General features: G+C 42.9%; 1 protein-coding gene across 2 annotated transcripts in view; it reads left to right on the top strand.

The window, feature by feature from the left end:
- METTL4 (methyltransferase like 4) overlaps window positions 1-24,319 on the top strand; it is a 159,141-nt gene that overhangs the window by 25,383 nt on the left and 109,439 nt on the right. For both annotated transcript variants that reach the window (XM_040432948.1, XM_040432947.1), the window contains exon 3: window positions 1,481-1,853. In XM_040432948.1, coding sequence (XP_040288882.1) covers window positions 1,481-1,853 — 373 coding nt within the window. The remainder of the gene's footprint in view (window positions 1-1,480; window positions 1,854-24,319) is intronic.

The raw sequence follows: 24,319 nt of genomic DNA, 5'->3' as shown, positions 1-24,319 counted from the left end.
ATTACGAAATAAGAAGCTCAAGAACTTTTTTGAGCGTAGGGCGTTTTCCAGCGCGTTCAAATGCGCTGTAAAACGCTCAAGTGAGAACCAGGGCCATAGGGAAGCATTGGTTTTCATGTCTTGAGCGTTATACAGCGCGTCTGAACGCGATGTAAAACGCTCAAGTGTGAACCCAGCCTTAGGCCACGTGACAGATAAACGTGTCTTCACTCGGCCTAGGAAAAGCAGAGAGAAGGCCACGGTGCTACTGTGCACGGACCCCCACCGATCATAGAGTATGAAAATCTTGGTAAACCCCTGTAAACTTTACATTTTTGTATAGAAATGCTACTTTGGTATTTTTATGCCACTCTCCTACTGAAGTTATTTCTTGACTTTTTTGTTACTTTTTGAAAATTCACAATAAATCTGGAGTGAAACTCATTAAAAAATAGCTAACCACAACAACTTTACCACCCACTTTTCAAAACTGGATTGAGTGGTGTAGAAATGCAAAAAGCTTTGTGCAAGTAACACCAAACAGTCACAAAAGCCCTGTTTTTGTGACTTTTTGAAACCACATCCTGTAGTACAGTTCGTAATAAATCCCCCCCCATGTTTCTCCGTTACAGCGATTAGATACAGTACCACTTGGTATTGTAAAAGCCTAATCTCCATTATTCGATTAGATGGCTACATGGCACATGGACAAAGTTATCTGGATCCTACATCGCAACATTGTGAAGTGAATGTAACACAAGTCTCCAGAAATCCAGCAGGTTTAGATTTTTGTGTTGCAGTCACACCAACTTATGGGGTGCAACACAACCACATTCAGTTTCGTTATGTTGCAATGTAGCATTCCAATACTGCACTTATTGATTGTGTAGTCCATATAACCCTTGCTATGTATTGGCAACATTTTTAATGTACTTTTAAAGGGGTTGTCTCACTTCAGCAAATAGCATTTATTTTGTAGAGGAAGTTAATACAAGGCATTTACAAATGTATTTTTGCTATCCATTGCTTCCGTTGCTGGCTGGATTCACTTTTCCATCACATTATACACTGCTCGTTTCCATGGTTACGACCACCCTGCCATCCATCAGTGGTGGTCATACTTGCACACTATAGGAAGAAGCGTCGGCCTCTCTGGTGGCTGGGACTGTGGGAGTGCACATAGGCTGGTGCTTTTTCCTATAGTGTGCAAGCAGGACCACTGCTGATGGACTGCAGGGTGGTCGTAACCATGGAAACAAACAGTGCATAATGTGATGAAACATGAATGCAGCCAGCAAAGGAAGCAATATGGACAATCACAATACATTAGTAAGTGCCTTGTATTAATGTCCTCTACATAATAAATGCTGTTTGCTGAAGTGACACAACCCCTTTAAACCAAAGCTGCTCTTAAAAAATAGTAGTAACATTTATTTTTTATGTTTTCTTGTTAGTTACTGGCAAATAAAGTCTGGTTTCCTCCTGTGTTCTCCCTCTCCAGATAAGTAATCTTATTTTAGAAGGATCACGACCGCTGATTCAAGAAGGATTTAAGCGAGGGCTGCTTCACCCACCCTCAGGGACAGAAGAAGAAAAATGTAAAATGGTGTCAGAAGCATATAGCAACAAAAGCGTCTTGGCTGATCTCTGTGATATGACCAAGGATATGCCTTGTGTTTCTTTGCCTGAATATTCTGTGAATGTTCTTGACACAGGATGTCAATTTCCTCAAGATGGTGACTATTTATCCCACATTACAGAAAACCCTTCAGATTGTCCGCAAATCATTAACCTAATGGGTGAGAAATATCTCCTACCACCCAGAAGTAGCTTTCTACTATCAGATATTTCATGCATGGAACCCCTACTGCATGGTAAGTACATTGCCTACTCCTCCTCTGTAATTTGTGTTAGTGAAAACCTATGGATAATGTGACCTTAAAGTATCCCCTCTGCACAAATACGAAATACAGGTTGTATAATCAAAGGGCCATACCATTTTTAACTGTGTGTTCTCTGGTCAGAGGTAGAAATACACCCATTGACAATGCACCAAAATTCTTACGAGCTGCCTTCCTCTAATGATTTTTGTGAATCTTTGAGAGGTCCATGCATCATAAAATGAAATCTATGCTAGCAAGGAGCCGGCACAGATTTCTGCTGTAATTTTTGTTTTCTGGCGCACATTTTGGTAAATGTATCATCCCACCAACCTTTTACAAAAGTGCCAAGTAGAGCCGAGAAAAAGATAGAAAAACAAAAGGGTAATAAATAGTGTTGCGCAAACTTGTGTTTTAAGTTCGGCGTCTAAAGTTCGGGTTATCGAATAATCGCGTTATAGATTCTAAATTCCGTTATGGTCCGTGGTAGCGGAATCCACAACGCGATTCTTCGATAACCCGAACTTTAGACGCCGAAGTTAAAAAAAAAAAAACAAGTTCGCTCAACACTAGTAATAAAGGTTGGACTGTATTTTCTTTGCAGGAAATATTCTGTTTCCCTCACTGAACAATGTTCCCGTCTCACAAACTCACAGCATTATAATTACTTATAGTGCTTTGTGCTCCTGTGTGACCTTGGCTGCACTGATTTATACTGACAGCATTACGTGAGTGCTATTCAGTACAGACGAGGTTGGGCAGGGACACGCAGCATTATAAATCATTATAATGCTGTGATGTTGTGTCACAGGAGCAGTGTTCATTGATCCGGGAAACATTGCTGTCACACAGAGCAAATTTTCTATACTGAATATACTTGTCTGAAATTGCAGGTAGGGTTTTCAGTCCCAGTGTCTCCTACTGTCATTATTTCCTCAAAGACGCTTGAGTACGGTAATGTGTCCATCTATTCTGCTGATGACCTCTGGGGGATTGGCCAGACACCCTGCTTTTAGCCCTTTACTACACTTGACTAGGGATCGACCGATATTGATTTTTTTAGGGCCGATACCGATAATTTGTGAACTTTCAGGCCGATAGCCGATAATTTATACCGATATATTCTGGGAATTTTCATTTTTGAGAGAAAAAAAAATTTCCTACACAAATCTGCTGAAAATTTATGTTTGTTAATGTGTATTTTTTTTTGTTTATTGTTAATGTGTATTTATTTTATTTTTTTTAAATCTTTTTCATTTATACTTAATATTTTTGTGTTTTTTTTTTTTACTAACTTTTAGCCCCCTTAGGGACTAGAACCCTTGTCCTATTCCCCCTGATAGATCTCTATCAGCGTGAATAGGATCTCACTCTGTCCCTGCTGCTCTGTGCTCTGTGCACACAGCAGCATGGAGCTGAACATGGCAGCCAGGGCTTCAATAGCGTCATGGCTGCCATGGTAACCGATTGGAGCCCCAGGATTACACAGCTGGGGCTCCGATCGGAGGAGCAGGGGAGAGGGGACCCTGTGGCCACTACCACCAATGAGTAAACTGGGTGGGGGTGCGCACTGCGCCACCAATGTTTTTACGATTGGGATGGGGGTGGGGGGCGCACTGCGCCACCAATGATTAATACTGGGGGGCTTGGGGGGGGCGCACTGCGCCACCAATGAAGATAAGTCTCTCAATCATTCATATACAGGAGGCGGGAGCTGGCTGCAGATAACATAGCCGGCTCCCGACCTCTATGAGCGGTAGCTGCGATCCGCGGCACCTGAGGAGTTAACTACCGCGGACCGCAGCTACAGTTCATAGAGGTCTGGAGCCGGCTATGTGATTCTGCAGCCAGCTCCCGCCTCCTGTATATGAATTAATGAAAGGCTTATCTTGATTGGTGGAGCGCTGGCCACAGCCCCTCCCCTCCTCTTATGTTCTCTCCTCTCATTGGCGGCAGCGGCAGCAGCAGCACAGGGGGAGGGAGACACTGCTTCCTTCTCCCCTGTGCTGCGGAGGGAACGCGGAGAGCGGTATATCGGCAAAATAGATGCCGATACCGATAACGTTCAAAATCCTCAATATCGGCCGATAATATCGGCCAAACCGATAATCGGTCGATCCCTACACTTGACTACAAGAGATTTTACGATTAACCTATTTACTACTGTTAAAATATAATTAACTCTATAGCCACCAAGTATAATGTAGCAGCGTTTATGATAATACTTGGACATTGAATGGCAGTATTATTTGGGAACTACATTGCCTTATTATGTGGGAATTTTATAGTAGAGTTGTCTTGATATTGTAATATTTGAGCACTATATAATGGTATTGTGTCTGCACTGTATTGGAGTATTATTTAGGCATTATATATATCTATTGTATGGGTTCTTCAAGGAAGTATCGTTTGACATTGTATGATAGTGTATGTGTGTAAAGATTCAGGTAAGTGTATGTGTGTATATTCCTTCATGAGTATTAGTACTGTCGTTTTTTCTCTATGGAGAAAGTGGACATGTCTACAGATAAAATAACAGGACAGAACTGTGCCACTGTCTTACATTAAAATGATTTTAATAATCATTAAAGTAGAAATAATGTTGATCACATACATTTAGCCCCTCAGATGCTGTGGTCAAATGTGACCACAGCATCTGGCTTCCCCGATGAGGAATCGGGAAGCCGAATGTAGTGTGTGGAAGCTTCTGTACTCAGGAGTGGTACAGGGCTGCTGCACATTAGTTTCTATGGAGCTCCTGTGGCTCCTTAGCATGATTCTAATAATGTTAATGCATTGTAGTCTGATAAAATTAATCTAATGATTCCTTGTTCCCTCGAGGAACTATAAAAAAAAAATAAAGTTTTTATAAATTTAGAAAAATATAAAAATTCTAATCACCCCCCTTTCCCCAAAATTATAATAAAAACACATAAATTATAAAAAAAATTACATTATGGGCATTGTTGCATGCAAAAATGGCCGTACTATTAAAATATGAAAATATTTATCCCATACAGCAAATGACGAAATGGAAAAAAGGTAATATGAATGATTCAATGTTTTTTGGTCTTTTCACCTCTCACAAGAAAATTGAATACAAAGTGATCATAAAGTCATACACACCCCAGAATAATATCAATTAAAAAAATAAGCACTCACGCAGCTACTTACACATAAAAATAAAAGTTAGGAGGGTGAAAATATAGCAATGCAAAGAAAAAATTAGTTAATTTTTTTCAGTATAAGCGAGCATTCACACGACCGTGTTTTTCTTCTGTGTCCGTTCCGCAATTTTTGCGGAAAATGCACGGACCCATTCATTTCTATGGGTCCACAAAAATTGCGGAATGCCTTTCATTGTCATCTGTGTGCTGTCCGTTCCGTGTGTCCGTTCCTTTTATTTTAGAACATGTCCTTTACTTGGCTGCAAATTGCGTTCCGTGGCCCCATAGCACGCAGAAATGCATCCGTATGTCATCCGTTTTTTGCGGACCCCTGGACTGAAAACATTCTAGGAAACCCCCATTTCAGTTTTTTGCGCACTGTGAAAAACTGATGACACACGGAAGCACCACGTCCGTATTATACGGCCTTACTGAACGGAAACGGAAAGATAACTGAAGACATACAGAACACACGGATCCGTGATTTGCGGACCGCAAAACTAACACGGTCGTGTGAATGCTCCCTTAAGATGCAAGAAAAACTGTGTATATGTTGTATCACTGTAATCGTACTGACCGAGAGAATAACAGTAACAACGTAGTACCACATAGGAAATAGTATAACCCCCCTTCCCCATAATACTGTGGCGGAATGGTGTATTTTTTTTTCATATATCCACCCCATTTGGAATTTTTTCCTGCTTCCCACCACATTATATGCAACCGTAAATGGTGCCAGCAGAAAGTGCATCTTGTCCCACAAAAGACAAGCACTCACATGGCTGTGTGAATGAGAAAATAAAAAATATGCCTTAGGAGTAAAAAAATAATAATGAAAATGAAAAATGGAACATCACCTGGTCTTAAGAGGGTTTTTGAAGCTTATTTTAGGTATGAAAAGGTTCTGTGGTTTTGTTCGTCGAGTAGCACATCCTAATAGGTGCACACAAGACATCCCATTAACCTAGCTGTGCCTAGCCCAGGTTCCATTATGAAGGTGTGAATGCTTCCTCTGACAGGATTTTACATTTACTGATAAAAATGAAGACTGTTCACATTGAAGTATCTGACAACAGTATCTGGAGTAGAGTTGCACTGGGTATCGAAGTATCCATATCCAATCGATACTTTTAGACCTGGATCGATATGATACCGGGTCTTACTATGTAAAAATACTGCTGCACAGCCTAGTATCAGTTAGAGAACATGGCGTGCGCCGCTCTCAGCACGCACCATGTTCTACTCAGCAGTACAGTGGAGAAGCAGGGAATCTTTCCCTCCCTCCCCACTGTGACGTGGCCGCCACTGCCACCAATGGGGAGATAGCATAGAGGAGGAGGGGAGGGACTGTGGCCACTGCGCACCAATGAATGTAATTAACACATGAATTCAAGTGTTGGCAGGCGGCGGTGTCACATACCTGGCCTCAATAACAGGGTGTGCGATCCGGCAAACTGCAACAATTTACCCCTCAGATGCTGCACCTGAGGGGTTAATTGCTGTGGATCGCCCTGCCCTGTTATTGAGGGCGGGTGCTGGGTATGTGATTCTGCCGCCGTCACCCGCATCCTACACTTGAATTAATGTATTAATTACATTCATTGGTGGCGCAGTGCGCCCTCCCCAGTCCCAATCTCCCCAGTATTAGAATCATTGGTGGTGCAGTGGCCACAGGCACCCCCCCATTGTTATATTCATTGGTGGCAGTGGCCACAGGGTCCCCTCCCCTCCTCCTCATTGGTGGCGCAGTGGCCACAGGCACCCCCCATTGTTATATTCATTGGTGGCAGTGGCCACAGGGTCCCCTCCCCTCTTCTTCATTGGTGGTGCAATGGCAGTTCTGATCGGAGCCCCAGCAGTGTAATCGCGGGACACTGGTTACCATGGCAGCCAAGACGCTACTGAAACCCTGGCTGCCATGGTAATCTACCTGCTGCTGTGTGTACAAAGCCCAGGGCAGCAGGGAGAGTGTGAAGTCCTATTCACCCTAATAGATCTCTATGTTCTATTATGGGCTGGATGTTCCATAAAATGCAGAATGCACACAGCTTTTTTGGTGTTTTTATTTTTTTTTGCGTGGTATCAAGTATCGCAATACTTTTTTGTTATCGAAATCGAATCAAAATTTTGGTATCGTGACAACCCTAATCTGGAGTGGATCAGAAGAGGGAGAGAGGCAGAATTTTCCTTTGTATGATTCAATGTATGCAGTAAAATATTGTATGTTGCTTTTTTAAAAATAATATAGCTTTTTCGTTTTTTTAAAATAGCTATATAGTCCTTTACACCATAATGTCATTATACAATACCAAGATACACATTAACAGGGCCTATAATAACCCATTCAGTGCCATAATATCAGTATTGAACTGTGTCTAAATTATCAGACAACTTAACTTCAGCATCTAAGTCTTTGAAGTAGTTAGGTAAGGTGGTCCAAAGCTCATCTAAGGCTACTTTCACACTGGCGTTTTGGCTTTCCGTTGGTGAGATCCGTTCAGGGCTCTCACAAGCGGTCCAAAACAGATCAGTTTTGCCCTAATGCATTCTGAATGGAAAAGGATCCGCTCAGAATGTATCAGTTTGCCTCAGTTCATTGAAGTGGTCGCACGTGCTCAGTTTAAATCTGCAACTGCAACCAGCCATATCTTCTGTTGGAAGCTGTGGCACTTACAGGGAGGTACAGCATAAAGGACACACCCTGAGAAAGGATACACCCTCTGAGCTGCCGGCTTGGAATACATCTAGCAGAGCAATGAATGGGGAGATCTCTGGTTTTTATGTGAGGTACAGGGCTTGTTATAGCTTTGTAGAAAGATTGTTTTTTTTTATATCAATCATGGCATAACCCATTTAAAGCAAACTGGTTAGGTGATTTCTATTGCCTGATATCTGATAGGATTTACTCTGCTTTCTAATCTGAAATCGTGCTCCAAATCATGACAAGACTCCTAGTAGACATAGTAGGAATTCTGGTTACCCCACCCACACAGGATGATTGACTGTGTTCTGATACATGGAGAGCTGTCAGTCACTCTGTATGTGTCTACTGGGGGTCTTGACAGGATTTAATATGCTTTTTTACTCCGAAAAATCTTGCTCCAAATCATCTAAACATCACTCTAAAGGTTAAATTTGTAATGTGCTTTTTTATGCAGCATGGTGATGAGATTTCTTAATACTTTGCTAGTATTGTACAACACAATTTTTTTTTTTTTTACCTTGTTGTAATCTCTGAGCCATGTAATTTCAATTTTCAGGTGCACCATGCTATTTGAGGCTTTTTTTATTTTATTTTTTTGGGGTGCATATTTTTATTTATTTACGGTATTTTATGCACTTATAGCGCTGACATATTCCACAGCGCTTTACAGACATTAGCATCACTCTGCCCCAATGGGGCTCACAATCTAAGTTCCCTATCAGTATGTCTTTAGAGTGTGGGCGGAAGCTGGAGTACCCAGAGGAAACCAATGCAAACACGGGGAGAACATACAAAGTCCATTGAGATGTTGTCCTTGGTCGGATTCAAACCTAGGACCCCAGCTCTGCAAGGCACTAGTGTTAACCACTGAGTCACCGTGCTGCCCATATATGTTAGTTTTAAATATCTGTAAAAAAAAATTATAATGAAAAAACCATTCCACTATTTTCTTCTTTTTAAACCATTCACAGTAATTAACATAATACATTTTCTTAAACGTATTAAATTGTTTATTCATTTTAATTTTATTTTTTAACTTGGGTACTCTTTAAAGGGAGTCTCACCAACTTCAGTCATGTCAAGCTGTTATAGGCCCCTTTCACACAGGCGAGTATTCCGCGCGGATGTGATGCGTGAGTTAAACGCATTGCACCCGCACTGAATCCCGACCCATTCATTTCTATGGGGCTGTTCACATGAGTGCGTTGCGTAAAAATCGCAGCATGCTCTATATTCTGCATTTTTCACGCAACGCAGGCCCCAAAGAAGTGATTGGGGTTGCATGAAAATCGCAAGCATCCGCAAGCAAGTGCGGATGCAGTGCGATTTTCACGCAGGGTTGCTAGGAGACCATCGGGATGGGGACCCGATCATTATTATTTCCCCTTATAACATGGTTATAAGGGAAAATAATAGCATTCTGTATACAGAATGCATAGTAAAATAGCGCTGGAGGGGTTAAAAAAAAAATAAAAAAATATTTTAACTTGCCTTAATCCACTTGATCGCGGAGCCGGCATCTCCTTCTGTCTTCACCTTAGCTCTGTGCAGCAATAGGACCTGTGGTGACGTCACTCTGGTCATCACATGATCTTTTACCATGATACATAACACTTAAAGGCTATGTACACCTTCGGAGGCATTTTTTATTATTGCATTTGACTCATTTTTGGCTAAAAATCATATTTTTTTATTGGCCTTTGTTAAAAATATTGAGGCATTCTATCACAAAGGGTTACATAGTTAATACGGTTGAAAAAAGACATACATCCATCAAGTTCAAACAAGGGATAGGTGGGGATGCGAATCCCAGAAGGAAGTGAGACTCAGATTTCTACACGTTTTCATAAACATTAATGTTTTTTACTTCGTCTAAACCCTTTTTGAAACTGTCTACTGTTCCTGCTGTGACCACATCCTGAGAAAGTCTATTCCACAGCTTCACAGTTCTTACAGTAAAGAAGCTTTGACGCTTCCGGAGACTGAACTTTTTCCTTTACAATCGTAGGCAGTGCCCCCTTGTCTTTTGAGGGCATTTTACATGGCACAGCTTTTCACTGAATTTTTTGTTCAACACCAATATAAACATCAACATGTCAATATGTATGGAAACATAACCTAAACTCCTATATATAAATTCTACACCACACAAAAAGTAACAATGACAATTTTATTAGTCCACAATGATAACATACATGTCGTACAAACAAGGAGACAAGATAATGGGGAAAAGCAGAATCCCTCCAGTGGTAGTAATACAGTGTAATAATATAGTTCTACAGTCCCTGTGCAAGATAACATGCCCCACTTGATACATACGACAAGGTGCCGCCGGCCTCCTAAAAGTTAAACAAGTGGGAAGATAGTAATGTAGCCATCTCATGAGGCATACATATACCTAAATTGTGGACTGAGAACAATCATACAAACATAGCAGAGACCAACCTGGAGGGAACGGCCCAACGTCTGTTTCGCAGTTGCTTCTTCAAAGGCCCTATCAAGTGGGGCATGTTATCTTGCACAGGGACTGTAGAACTATATTATTGCACTTTATTACTACCACTGGAGGGATTCTGCTTTTCCCCATTATCTTGTCTCCCTACAATAGATGTCATTCTAAGTGTTTGTACGACATGTATGTTATCATTGTGGATTAATAAAATTGTCATCATTACTTTTTGTGTGGTGTAGAATTTATATATAGGAGTTTAGGTTACTGTATTTTTTGTATGGCCCATTTATATACACTCACCTAAAGAATTATTAGGAACACTTGTTCTATTTCTCATTAATGCAATTATCTAGTCAACCAATCACATGGCAGTTGCTTCAATGCATTTAGGGGAGTGCTCCTGGTCAAGACAATCTCCTGAACTCCAAACTGAATGTCAGAATGGGAAAGAAAGATGATTTAAGCAATTTTGAGCGTGGCATGGTTGTTGGTGCCAGACGGGCCGCTCTGAGTATTTCACCATCTGCTCAGTTACTGGGATTTTCACGCACAACCATTTCTAGGGTTTACAAAGAATGGTGTGAAAATGGAAAAACATCCAGTATGCGGCAGTCCTGTGGGCAAAAATGCCTTGTGGATGCTAGAGGTCAGAGGAGAATGGGCCGACTGATTCAAGCTGATAGAAGAGCAACGTTGACTGAAATAACCACTCCTTTCTATGTACTGGGGCCCAGAACTGAACTGCATATTCCAGATGAGGCCGCACCAACTTTTTGTAAAGTGGTAATATTGCATCCCTGCCCCGCGAGTCCATGCCTTGTTTAATGCATGACAATATCCTGGTGGCCTTAGAAGCAGCTGATTTGACATTGTATGCTGTAATTTAATCTACCATCCACAAGGACACCCAATTCTTTCTTTATAAGTGACTCTCCCAGTGCTACATCACCTAGGACACATGCAGCACAGAGATTATTACTACCAAGATGCATAACTTTACATTTGTCCACATTGAACCTCATTTGCCAAATTGATGCCCACTCAGTGTTCAAGTCAGCTTGTAGTTTGTGGACATCTTCCATAGACCGTACAGTTCTACACAGTTTAGTGTCATCTGCAAAAATAGATATGGTGCTATTAATCCCGTCCTCAATATCATTAATAAATAAATTAAATAATAAAGGGCCCAGCACTGAACCTTGGTGTACACCACTTATAACCTGGTACCATTCTGAATAGGAATCATTGACCACAACTCTCTGGACACGGTCCTTCAGCCAGTTTTCAATCCAATTACAAACTATATACTTTCCAAGCCTATAGACCTTACTTTACCTATTAAGCGTCTGAGGGACAGTATCAAACTGTTTTAATAACGGTGTGACTGGTACTTTCACCTTCACTTTGTGTCGGTCATAGGGTTGGGCGATATACCTGTATTGGCGGTATACCGCAGTATTATCGCTGTTTTTTAATAACCACAGTATTTTGTGACAGCATAGAAGCTGTCATGTGCGCTGACCGCTTCAAAATATGTGTCCGCGGCTGCCCTCCCCTGCATGATTGCATACCAGGAGTACAATTCCTGCCCGCAGCGGCCGCCCCCGGATCCCATAATGAAGTCCCCGCCCACCAACAACTGACGTTGGAATCTGACAACGAGCGAGGCCGCCGAGCAACGCAGGACGGGAGCGAGTGGTGGGAAAGTTTCGCATACTCCGAGACCGCGTCCGACCCCCACAGAGTTCACTACTTCGCCTGCGAGTGGAGAGAGAGACCCTAATATATATTAGTCGGCCCCAACCCGAGAGAATAAAGGTGTAATGTCTATGACGTGACCATGTATGTCTTCTAATGTGGCCCTGTCTGACTCTGGCCTACTCCTATCTGCCTGCAAGCTGTACTGCACATTGAAATAGCAGGCATTAAGGAATGAATCCTCATGAGTCCCTCCCCACTCCCCCATACATGACAAACAAAAAGACATTATTGTATAGTGGGCACAAGACATTGTTATATTGGGGGCCACCATATGTCAGTATAATGTCACCGTGTGACTGCCCAGACAGTGCCCCATAAAGTATAACTTCTCCTTGTGGCTGCTGCTGTCCCATACAGTATAACGTCTCCTTGTGGCTGCCCCATACAGTATAACATCTCCTTGTGGCTGCCCCCATACAGTATAACGTCTCCTTGTGGCTGCCCCATACAGTATAATATCTCCTTGTGGCTGCCCCATACAGTATAATATCTCCTTGTGGCCCCCATACAGTATAACGTCTCCTTGTGGCTGCCCCCATACAGTATAACGTCTCCTTGTGGCTGCCCCCATACAGTATAACGTCTCCTTGTGGCTGCCCCCATACAGTATAACGTCTCCTTGTGGCTGCCCCCATACAGTATAACGTCTCCTTGTGGCTGCCCCCATACAGTATAACGTCTCCTTGTGGCTGCCCCCATACAGTATAACGTCTCCTTGTGGCTGCCCCCATACAGTATAACGTCTCCTTGTGGCTGCCCCCATACAGTATAACGTCTCCTTGTGGCTGCCCCCATACAGTATAACGTCTCCTTGTGGCTGCCCCCATACAGTATAACGTCTCCTTGTGGCTGCCCCCATACAGTATAACGTCTCCTTGTGGCTGCCCCCATACAGTATAACGTCTCCTTGTGGCTGCCCCCATACAGTATAACGTCTCCTTGTGGCTGCCCCCATACAGTATAACGTCTCCTTGTGGCTGCCCCCATACAGTATAACGTCTCCTTGTGGCTGCCCCCATACAGTATAACGTCTCCTTGTGGCTGCCCCCATACAGTATAACGTCTCCTTGTGGCTGCCCCCATACAGTATAACGTCTCCTTGTGGCTGCCCCCATACAGTATAACGTCTCCTTGTGGCTGCCCCCATACAGTATAACGTCTCCTTGTGGCTGCCCCCATACAGTATAACGTCTCCTTGTGGCTGCCCCCATACAGTATAACGTCTCCTTGTGGCTGCCCCCATACAGTATAACGTCTCCTTGTGGCTGCCCCCATACAGTATAACGTCTCCTTGTGGCTGCCCCCATACAGTATAACGTCTCCTTGTGGCTGCCCCCATACAGTATAACGTCTCCTTGTGGCTGCCCCCATACAGTATAACGTCTCCTTGTGGCTGCCCCCATACAGTATAATGTCTCCTTATGGCCCTAAGTGTTTTTTTCCCCTTATAAATGGGTATTTATCGTGATATGTCATTATCGCGATAAATTTCTTAATATCGTTATCGTGGGAATATTTTTGATATCCCCCAACCCTAGTCGGTCATCTAATAAACCTTATCTATAAACCTATTTAAAGGGTTTGTTTGTCACCTGAAAAATTGTTATTAAGCTGGCTGACATTAACAATGTGCTAATGTCAGCTGAACATAACTATATTAGTGCCATCTCACTGCCTAAAGCCTTTATTGAGAAAAACAAACTTTTATAATATGCTAATTAGCCTCTAGGAGCAGGGGGGGGCGTTGCACCTGCTCCTAGAGGCTCCGTTTGCCCACCTCTTTTAACGCCCTTCGTCTCTTGATTGACAGGGCTAGGCAGCGCTGCTCTCCTCCCGCCGGCTGTGTCTGCAGTGTAAATTTCACGCCGTTCAGTATTTGGCGCAGGTGCAGTGAGGGAAGGATGCTCGGCGGCTTCTGCGAAGTCTGCAGCCGCTGAGCGTCCTTTCCTCACTGCGCCTGCGCTGAATTGTGAACGGCGCGATATTTACACTGCAGACACGGCCGGCGGGAGGAGAGCAGCATTGCCTAGCCCTGTCAATCAAGAGACGAAGGGCGTTAAAAGAGGTGGGCAAACGGAGCCTCTAGGAACAGGTGCAACGCTCCCCCCCCCCCCATCCTGCTCCTAGAGGCTAATTAGCATATTATAAAAGTTTGTTTTTCTCAATAAAGGCTTTAGGCAGTGAGATGGCACTAATATAGTTATGTTCAGCTGACATTAGCAAATTGCTAATGTCAGCCAGCTTAATACCCATTTTTCAGGTGACCGAAACCCTTTAAGCCACATTCTAATCAGTAAAATAAGAACTAAGCTATAATGAGTGTTTATAAGCTCAGAGAACAGGGATAAGGAGTCAGGGGCGGGGGTGAGCCTCCCCAGTGTCAGCCGCGATGCTAGGGAGGCTGGTCCCCGTCCCAGCCTGCCATTGGTTGCTACCCCTGACATCGGATGTATTCATCCGTGCACAGGGAGAAGCAGCAGCAGTGGTGTGGGGAGCCAGGTAAGTATATTCAGTGTAAGGGGCCCGGGCATGTGGGGGACATTTTGTAGTCTCGTGAATATAATTCCAGCGCAGGTTTAGGGATTAAATTGCTATTTAATGGTGGAATACTCTATATTTGCACCCAAATGCTTATAGTAAAGTTATGTATCTACCTAAATGGTAGATGGAGAACGGTTGGTGTTTCCTCACTGAGCGCTTCTGGCTCTACTTCCTGCACATGCGCCGCTCAGGCCGGAAGCTGACGCGCGTGAGAAGGAGCCGACAGGTGAGGAAGTTTGGGAGTGTATTCGTATGACGTCAGAACGTTACTATGGATGCTTCCAAGAGACAAAATTCCGAAACGTGTCGGTTGCATTTTGTCCCTTGGAAGCATCCATAGCAACGTTGTGACGTCACACGAATACGCTCCCAAACTTCCTCACCTGTTGGCTCCTTCGCGTGCACGTCAGCTACCGGCTGGAGCTGCGCATACGCAGGAAGTAGAGCCAGAAGCGCTCAGTGAGGAAACTTCACTGCTTCACTGCATCAGAAGAAAAGAAGGCGTTTGACAACACCAACCGCTCTCCATCTGCCATTCAGGTAGATGCATAACTTGACTATAAGCATTTGGGTGTGTATAGCTAGAATATTCCACCATTAAATAGCAATTTAATCCCTTAACCTGCGCGGGTATTATATTCACGATTTTTATATATGTATATTTGCTGAGTCAGGGCAGTGGACTCATTCTAATAACCCTGCAGCGGCTCCTTGGCTGTGATACTGGGTAGAAAGTGATAAAATTAGCGGGAGCGCAAGTGCTATACCTCTCTGATTTTGTAGTCTCGGATAGCCCCTTTAACTCAGAAGCACCATGTAGGACATTATAGAGAAGTACTGAGCAGTATTGGTGTGGATAAAGCACTTGGGGTGAGAAATAATACTGTTAGCTTCTCCAACCTCCCTATCTATGGCTGTCTCACTGCAGCTCACAGCTCACTCCTTTTCCCTCTCCTCTCTCCATAAACTTCCATGGGAGTTTTCTAATCTAATCCCTTAGTGAGCTGACTGTCCATTTTGGTCTCACAACAAGGATTTATCAAAGAATTCAGAGTGAATGTTATTTTAGGAAAGGCTGGAAGGAAAGAACTTATAAATTGAAAACATAGCATTTTTCTCTGAGTTTTTTTTATTCACCTATTAGTTTTTGCAAAGTTATATGAAAGTATATTGATGTAGTTAACATTGCTTTCGCCTTACTATAATAATTTATGTTTGATTTATTCCATAGTTTTGTTTTGCTGCTTATAACGGCAATTCATCAAACTGTTTTTCTTTTTTTTTCTTCTTGCTTTAATCAAACACTTACTGGAGCAGATTTTTAAAATGTTACAAGAAGATTTTAATCTTGTTGTCTCCACAATGTTTTTTGTATTGTCAGATATGACAAGAGCAGTTTGAACACACTGAGATGTGTTACTAATTTCCCAGGATTGCACTCCTCGTGAGCACTATAAATCACCAGCATCACTTTCAGAACAATGAGCTGAGGAAAACATTCATTCACAGTCATTTTCTTTGCACCTTAATGACAATTTGACATATTTTTCCGAAACCTGTTTACCCTGTGAGAAAGTGTAATATAGTCTCCACTCTTAATATACAAAAAATCAGTCACAGGAGAATGTGATGTGATAGAGGGGCACTAGCTATGGTGCTGGTAACTGTGCTAGTCTCACACAGGCATGTTTTATCAAATAGACCAACTGTTAGTTCTTGTTGTAAACAGGTTTTTGGTGCAGTAGACTGTTTTCTTTCTATTTAGACAGCATTCTCTTGTATATCTCCATTTACTACAATATGTCTACAGTGTAAAAGGGCATGTGCTGCTAACAAATTTTATCTGGTGTGATTATTCATCCATATACAGAGGGAATCATTTCATGTAAATGAGCTGGTAGTGATTGAAAATGAACAGTTTATTCCCTATCATTGCCCTGTGTATTGGCCCATGTAAATAAAAATTATAATTTTAAAGGGATTTTTCGAGAGATTACTATCTGATTGGTGGGGGACCTGGGACCCTTGCCAATCAGCTGTTGGAGAAGGCAGTGGTGCTCGCAGTAGTGCCTCCACCTTCTCTCTGCTCACCAGACACAGCGACGTACATTGTATAATGGCTATGCTTGGTATCTCAGCTCAGCCCCAATGGAGTTCAGCTGCGTCTAGGTCATGTGACCAATGAACATGATGTCACATGGCCTAGGCTATCTTGAGAAGGCCTCGGCGCTACTGTGAGCCTTCTCAACCAGCTGATCGGTGGGGGTCCAGGGTGTAGGATAAGTCATGAGTAAAAAACACTTTTAAAGGCTATAAGACCAATTAAAGGGGTTATCTGAGACTAACAAATGCTCCCCAATATGCCAGGCTTCTCACACTGAATCTACTTACCTGGCTCCCCGCTCCTTGTGCCGCTTCTGGTCCCCTCATAATAGCTGTTGGTCCCCGCATAATAGCTGTCATTAATGTCCCCTGTCCCTTTCCACTGGTCCCTTAAAAGACCGTTGCTATAGCTTCTTTAGTATAAGCAGAAGACAGAGGGGCGGCCCCTCCACACTGCATGGCTGCATTAGGCTTCAGAGTGAGGAGGCATGTCTTTCAGTAATCCAATCTGATTGGCTGACAGGAAGCTGCTGACTACACCAAGTGTGTATGTGAAGTGAATGTACGCTTTAAGAGAATTTATTATGCCTTGTTAAAAAAACAAACAAAAAAAAATGATTTTTTTTCAACTATTTTTTTTATAAAAAAAAAAAACAGGACCGACTATTAACAGTATATATATATATATATATATATATATATATATATAAAATATAATTGTATTAAATATATGCTAATAAAAACACATAATATGAATCAATGGGGAATAGTCCACAACAAATAGCTATGGCTGCAGTAGGTATGTAAATGGATCAATCATAACAAAGAACAAAGCTATGTACAGTACATTGGTAAACACAGAATAAATGAGTAAACAGCAAGTAACTGGTAAGTACCAAAAATGAATGCTGGTGACAAAAAACATAAAGTCCAACAATTATAATAAGATTAGAAAAACATAGTGATATTACCGACCACAGGCCCAACGCGTTTCACTGATGGCTTCATCAGGGGCATGATCTTCATCAGGGGCATGAACCCGGCAATATTTAAAGAGGACCTTTTCATGTTTTTATTTTTTTTTATTCTAGATAAATACCTTTTACTTGCGGGGTACCCTCTGATGCTGCCACTCTTTTTTTTTTTTATATATTGCTCCTACTCCACGCTCTGCCCCCCCTGTAGTTTTCCCGCTCAGTATGTTAATACTGAGCATCGTACAGGGAGGAGGAGACGCCAGGGTTTCTCAATGGGCGTCTCCTCCCTGGCTGTGCCGCGATCCAGTCACAGCGGAGAGCGTCACAGCCAGGGAGAAGGTGAACTTTTTTTTTTCCTCCCTGGCTGTGACCTCTCCGCTGTGATTGGATCGCGGCACAGCCAGGGAGAAGGAGACGCCCATTGAGAAACCCTGGCGTCTCCTCCTCCCTGTACTGATGCTTAGTATTAACATACTGAGCTAGAAAACTACAGGGGGCACAGCGGGGTGTAGGAGCGATATTTGAAAAAAACAGGCAGTGTGGCAGTATAGAAAAGATAAAGAGAAAAAATGGAGTAAACGAGTGGAAAAAAAAAATGGTGGGGAGGGAAGGAAAGGCGGGACAAGAATCCAAAACAGACACCAGGTCGTGATAACCAGTTACAGCAGAAGGCAGCTGCCCACTTTGAAAAGGCAAAACACAATGGCACTGGTCAAGTGTACCACATGCAAGAGAGACAAAAAAACAATGTAGTGGGGCGCCAAAACAGGTAACTGATTGCAAAGAAGATGAGTGGCAATAGGAAATGGAATAGATTTAAATGTATAGAGGCTCAGATGGCAAATGAGCCAAGGACAAGTGAAAAGGGTGAAATCTTAAATGGTGGATGTAACATATAAACTATAGGTAGAGCTGGGCAGTATTACCATATACAAGTGATGGCACATATATAAAAATTATGCATGATATATTAAACATATGGATTAAGAGAAAGGAGTAGTACACTGCTCAAAAAAATAAAGGGAACACTTAAACAACACAATGTAACTCCAAGTCAATCACACTTCTGTGAAATCAAACTGTCCACTTAGGAAGCAACACTGAGTGACAATCAATTTCACATGCTGTTGTGCAAATGGGATAGACAACAGGTGGAAATTATAGGCAATTAGCAAGACACCCCCAATGAAGGAGTGGTTCTGCAGGTGGTGACCACAGATCACTTCTCAGTTCCTATGCTTCCTGGCTGATGTTTTGGTCACTTTTGAATGCTGGCGGTGCTTTCACTCTACTGGTAGCATGAGACGGAGTCTACAACCCACACAAGTGGCTCAGGTAGTGCAGCTTATCCAGGATGGCACATCAATGCGAGCTGTGGCAAGAAGGTTTGCTGTGTCTGTCAGCGTAGTGTCCAGAGCATGGAGGCGCTACCAGGAGACAGGCCAGTACATCAGGAGACGTGGAGGAGGCCATAGGAGGGCAACAACCCAGCAGCAGGACCACTACCTCCGCCTTTGTGCAAGGAGGAACAGGAGGAACACTGCCAGAGCCTTGCAAAATGACCTCCAGCAGGCCACAAATGTGCATGTGTCGGCTCAAACAATCAGAAACAGACTCCATGAGGGTGATATGAGGGCCCGACATCCACAGGTGGGGGTTGTGCTTACAGCCCAACACCGTGCAGGACGTTTGGCATTTGCCAGAGAACACCAAGATTGGCAAATTCGCCACTGGCACCCTGTGCTCTTCACAGATGAAAGCAGGTTCACACTGAGCACATGTGACAGACGTGACAGAGTCTTGAGACGCCGTGGAGAACGTTCTGCTGCCTGCAACATCCTCCAGCATGACCGGTTTGGCATTGGGTCAGTAATGGTGTGGGGTGGCATTTCTTTGGAGGGTCGCACAGCCCTCCATGTGCTCGCCAGAGGTAGCCTGACTGCCATTAGGTACCGAGATGAGATCCTCAGACCCCTTGTGAGACCATATGCTGGTGCGGTTGGCCCTGGGTTCCTCCTAATGCAAGACAATTCTAGACCTCATGTGACTGGAGTGTGTCAGCAGTTCCTGCAAGACGAAGGCATTGATGCTATGGACTGGCCCGCCTGTTCCCCAGACCTGAATCCAATTGAGCACATCTGGGACATCATGTCTCGCTCTATCCACCAACGTCACGTTGCATCACAGACTGTCCAGGAGTTGGCAGATGCTTTAGTCCAGGTCTGGGAGGAGATCCCTCAGGAGACCGTCCGCCACCTCATCAGGAGCATGCACAGGCGTTGTAGGGAGGTCATACAGGCAAGTGGAGGCCACACACACTACTGAGCCTCATTTTGACTTGTTTTAAGGACATTACATCAAAGTTGGATCAGCCTGTAGTGTGTTTTTCCACTTTAATTTTGAGTGTGACTCCAAATCCAAACCTCCATGGGTTGAAAAATTTGATTTTAAATTTTTGTGTGATTTTGTTGTCAGCACATTCAACTATGTAAAGAACAAAGTATTTCAGAAGAATATTTAATTAATTTAGATCTAGGATGTGTTATTTTTGTGTTCCCTTTATTTTTTTGAGCAGTGTATAAATCCAGTTAAGTCAAGGGACTTACTTGACCGGGGAGGAGGGTGGACAGGATAAGCTCAAGACACCTGTCCTCCTAACCTCCCCCGCCGAGATCGCCTGTAAGATGTATACACACCCCGTCCTTATAATAGATATTATTACTTTTATAAGGACGGGGTCTGTATCCATCTTACAGGCGATCTCTGATGGCGATCTCGGAGGGGGAGGTTAGGGTTTGGGTACCAAACATGCAGATTTTTCTGATGTGCGTAAAAAACGCATAAAAATGTTTTGCAAATGCGCGGAAAAATCGTGCATTTTCCCGCGACGCACATGCATCTTATCCGACCCAAATCCATGACGCCTGTGTGAAAGAGGCCTAACAGCCTTAAAGGGAACCTGTCATGTGGATATTTGATTATAATCTAACTAATTATATACAATCATTAACTACTAAAAAGTGCCTTAGATGTATTCACTTACTGGTGTGACAGATGGTTACCTCCTAATATACACACAAAGATGCCGCATGCCACATGCTAATGAGCTGAATTGAGTCCAGCGTGATGTCATTGAGTCCAGCGTATATTTAATTCAGAGCTATAGCCACTCCCCTGCCTACCTGCTGCTGATTCATATGGAAAAAAACTGTCATTCAGCAGCAGGTGGACGGGGAGAGTCAGGAGCTCATGAATATTCAGGACTCATCATTATCAGCTGGAGCTTTTCAATACAAGATGTTGGCAGATTGACTGGGTCAATTAAAGAAAGTGACCCAGCATTCTGCTAAGAGAATCAGTCACTTATTTATATTGCCCTTAGTTAGGACATCATAAAACTGGTGACAGGTTCCCTTTAAATCTACACCAACCTCCCTTGCTGGTGTAGATTTAGATAATTTTCTATGCCAAAAACTTCCGCAGAAAATGATAAATGGGACAGGCCTGCCTGCCTTCCCACCGTCTTCCCCACCCACACCACGACCCCTTTATTAGAACTGGCATATGTGGTGTGAAAGGTTCTATTTGAGATCCAACGACAGTGTGGAGTATGGAGGCATCGTGGTAAGAACTTCAATCAACTTTGCCATTTCCCCAGCTACTGGTGGGATGATCTGGGGAGCCATTGCATACAACAGTTGGTCATTCTTAGCATTACTACAAGGGACGGTTAAAGCTCATTATTATGTACAGGACATCCTGTGGTCACATGTTTTACTTTTGCCAGATTTATCACCAATCGAGAATATATGGGACCAAGCTAGGATGCCAACTTTGGCAACCTTCAAGTGTGCAGGGTCTACAGGCCCAGCTGCAACATCTGTTATCAAATGTGCCCCAGGATACCATACGGAACCTGTATACCTCAATGCCCAACCGTATCTCATGATGTATCCAGGCTAGAAGTGGCCCAACAGGGTACTGGAGCCTCCTTTCAATTGTACAGTTTTCCCCAATATACTTATCCTTTAGCTCTAATATTGTAATCACTTACCTATATCATTACATTCACAGATAGAAAGTTTGATTCATTCAAACAACTACTCCTTTGTGCATATTTTTTTTTTGTCAATGAGTATATATGAACTCTCCATGTGTGGAGCAACCTATACTTGAAATATATAACTTAATTTAGGTCAGAACAGAATAAAAAAGAAAAAGAAAGAATAATGTTTTTTTCTTAATCACCGAAAATGAAAGTAAAAGCTGTTTCTAACATATCCTAGAGTTTGAAAAAAATTGGCCTTCAACACGTTTGTCTGGCCTTTATTTTTTCTGCCAGAATGGTAAAACAAAATGGAAAAATGCTCCCGTTAGTGTTGCCATTGAGACACTTACCTGGATCCTGCTGAACTGTATGTAGGTCACTGATGCGGCCAGTGATTGGCTGATTGGGCACTTCCTGTGTGTTTAGGGGAACCCAGAAGCCTAGACCAGCTGGTACTCAGTAAGCATTGGATTGGGAGCAGTGGGGAAGTGGTGAGGGGAGTATAATTTTTATTTTATTTTTTGTTTATGCCATTCTGACCCTAAAAAAAAATCAGCTGGAAAAGCATTTTAAGGGGTAAACGTTTTATACCACCAACATGAGTATAATATTTCACAACCGATAACTTGGTCTTCCCTCTTCTTCCACTTCTTTGAGATGTTTTAGTTAGTTGAGCATTGAGGCCCATAGGCAAGATGCAGTGAGACATGTGCCACTTAAGTAAAGGTACCAGACAGAGAAGTGAAAATGAAAAGCATCATCGAGTATTACTGACACATTAATATGGTTGCAGACCGATGCGTTTAGATCAAGTACACCACCTATAGTCATGGGAAATAATGTGTTATTCTGGTGAGCCAGTGCAAAGAGACAGCTGTACCCTTGTTGACAGCGTAATTGAATTAGGTTTACCCAATGTGCATTTGAACATATTAATTATGACCGGTGCTTTAAGTCTAATTTATTTAATTACTGTTTACTATCCCAGCGTGGGAAATGCTATGCTGTTTACCTTTTAGTGCCTGAAAAGAAATGGAGATGTGAAAGAGAAGGAGATTTGTGTGTGCAAACCCTTTTCCATTTAGTGGAACTTTTAGTTAGGAATACTGTTCATTGTGATTAGGGATAAGCGAATTTGATATTTTGACGTTCGTGTTGTGGTATTTACTGAATTGCATTATGGATTCCGTTACCACGGACCATGACGGAATGCCTCCAAAGGAGGACTCCTGTATAACGTAAACCGGTCGGATCCGTTATGCAGGCCATAGACTTCTATTAGGACGGAATGATTAACAGAATTCTGCACACGAACTTCAAAATATGAAATACGCTCATCCCTAATTGTGATGCTTAAGACCCATCAAATAGTAGAAGGTTAATGCTCACGACTGTGAGTGGGTTGTGGGTTTACTACATTTAGCATCCATATAGTACATGGGACTAGCATCGACCCCAATTATGCATGTTTGTTGTGTTTTTAAAGGCTATGGACAGGTTTGACGTGAAGAAAAGGATTTTAAAGGGAACCTGTTATCGCATAACAGGTGAAGAGGTGAACATTGGCATAGGCACAGTGCAATTTCCTTCCACCTGAGAAGCATTGAACTTCAAGGCGAACATGCAGGCATGAGACTTAGGGCCAGGTGTGGTTATGTCGACATTGCCTCATCCCGCCATGAGGGAAATTGAGCGGAGCTTTAGGTGCAAGGGCAATGCCCTCAATGCACCAAGAAGCTCATTTGCATAACATAAAAATGCTAAGTAATATCTCTCCAACGGGCCATGGGTCGAGATGGAGAAAAAAAAAAAAGCATTGGAATCAGTTGGGAAGCCCTCATCTAAAAAGTGTGTTGAATTGCTATGCTGTTATGAGATGACAGATTCCCTTTAATGTATGCTAGGGGTTACATTAAACAGTTTGTCTAAAAATAGGAAAAAAATAAAATCTTATATTTATCCCTTTCTCCCATCCTGTTCTCTGCAGCGCTGGTCTGGGTATTCTGCAGTTGTTTGCTCACAAATCTCAGCAGTAATGTACCTAGATAAGGCACCTGACCACTGCAGCCAGTCACTGTCCTCCGTGTTTTACATCCGAGAACAGTAATTGACTGCATTGGCCACATGCCGTAACTGGCACGTCACTGTACATGTCAGTGTCAGTGGATGCATGACACCTGACTGTTGCAACCATTTACTGTTCTCAGCAGTTGACCTCGAAGGACAATAATTGGCTGCAGCAGTAGTCATGTGCCTTATCCAGGTACGTCGTGCTGCAAGAGAACTGACATAGAGAATGGATCTGGAGAAAGGGTTGGGCATAAGATTTTATTATTTAGGACAGCCCCTTTAAGTAAGAAAAAAAAAACTTACAAAGTTTCAGTCTGCAATCTTAATTTCTTTATTCATATTAAGACTCCAGATATGCAATTTACAACCTGTCCCTTGAGTCAGACTTTTCTCATACGAGCATGTTCCTCTTAGGCCTCATACACTCGACCGTTTTTCGGGTCCACATCCGAGCCGCAGTTTTTGTGGCTCAGGTGCAGACCCATTCTCTTTAATGGGGCCGCAAAAGATGCGGACAGCACTCTGTGTGCTGTCCGCATCCTTTGCTCCGTTCCGTGGCTCCGTTTTGCGGACAAGAATAGGCATTGCTACAATGGGCCGCCTGTTCCTTTCCGCAAATTGCGGAAGGCACACAGGT

Source organism: Bufo bufo, chromosome 5 (genome assembly GCF_905171765.1).
Source record: "Bufo bufo chromosome 5, aBufBuf1.1, whole genome shotgun sequence".
Lineage (NCBI taxonomy): Eukaryota > Metazoa > Chordata > Amphibia > Anura > Bufonidae > Bufo > Bufo bufo.
This window is presented reverse-complemented; position numbering and strand designations above follow the sequence as displayed.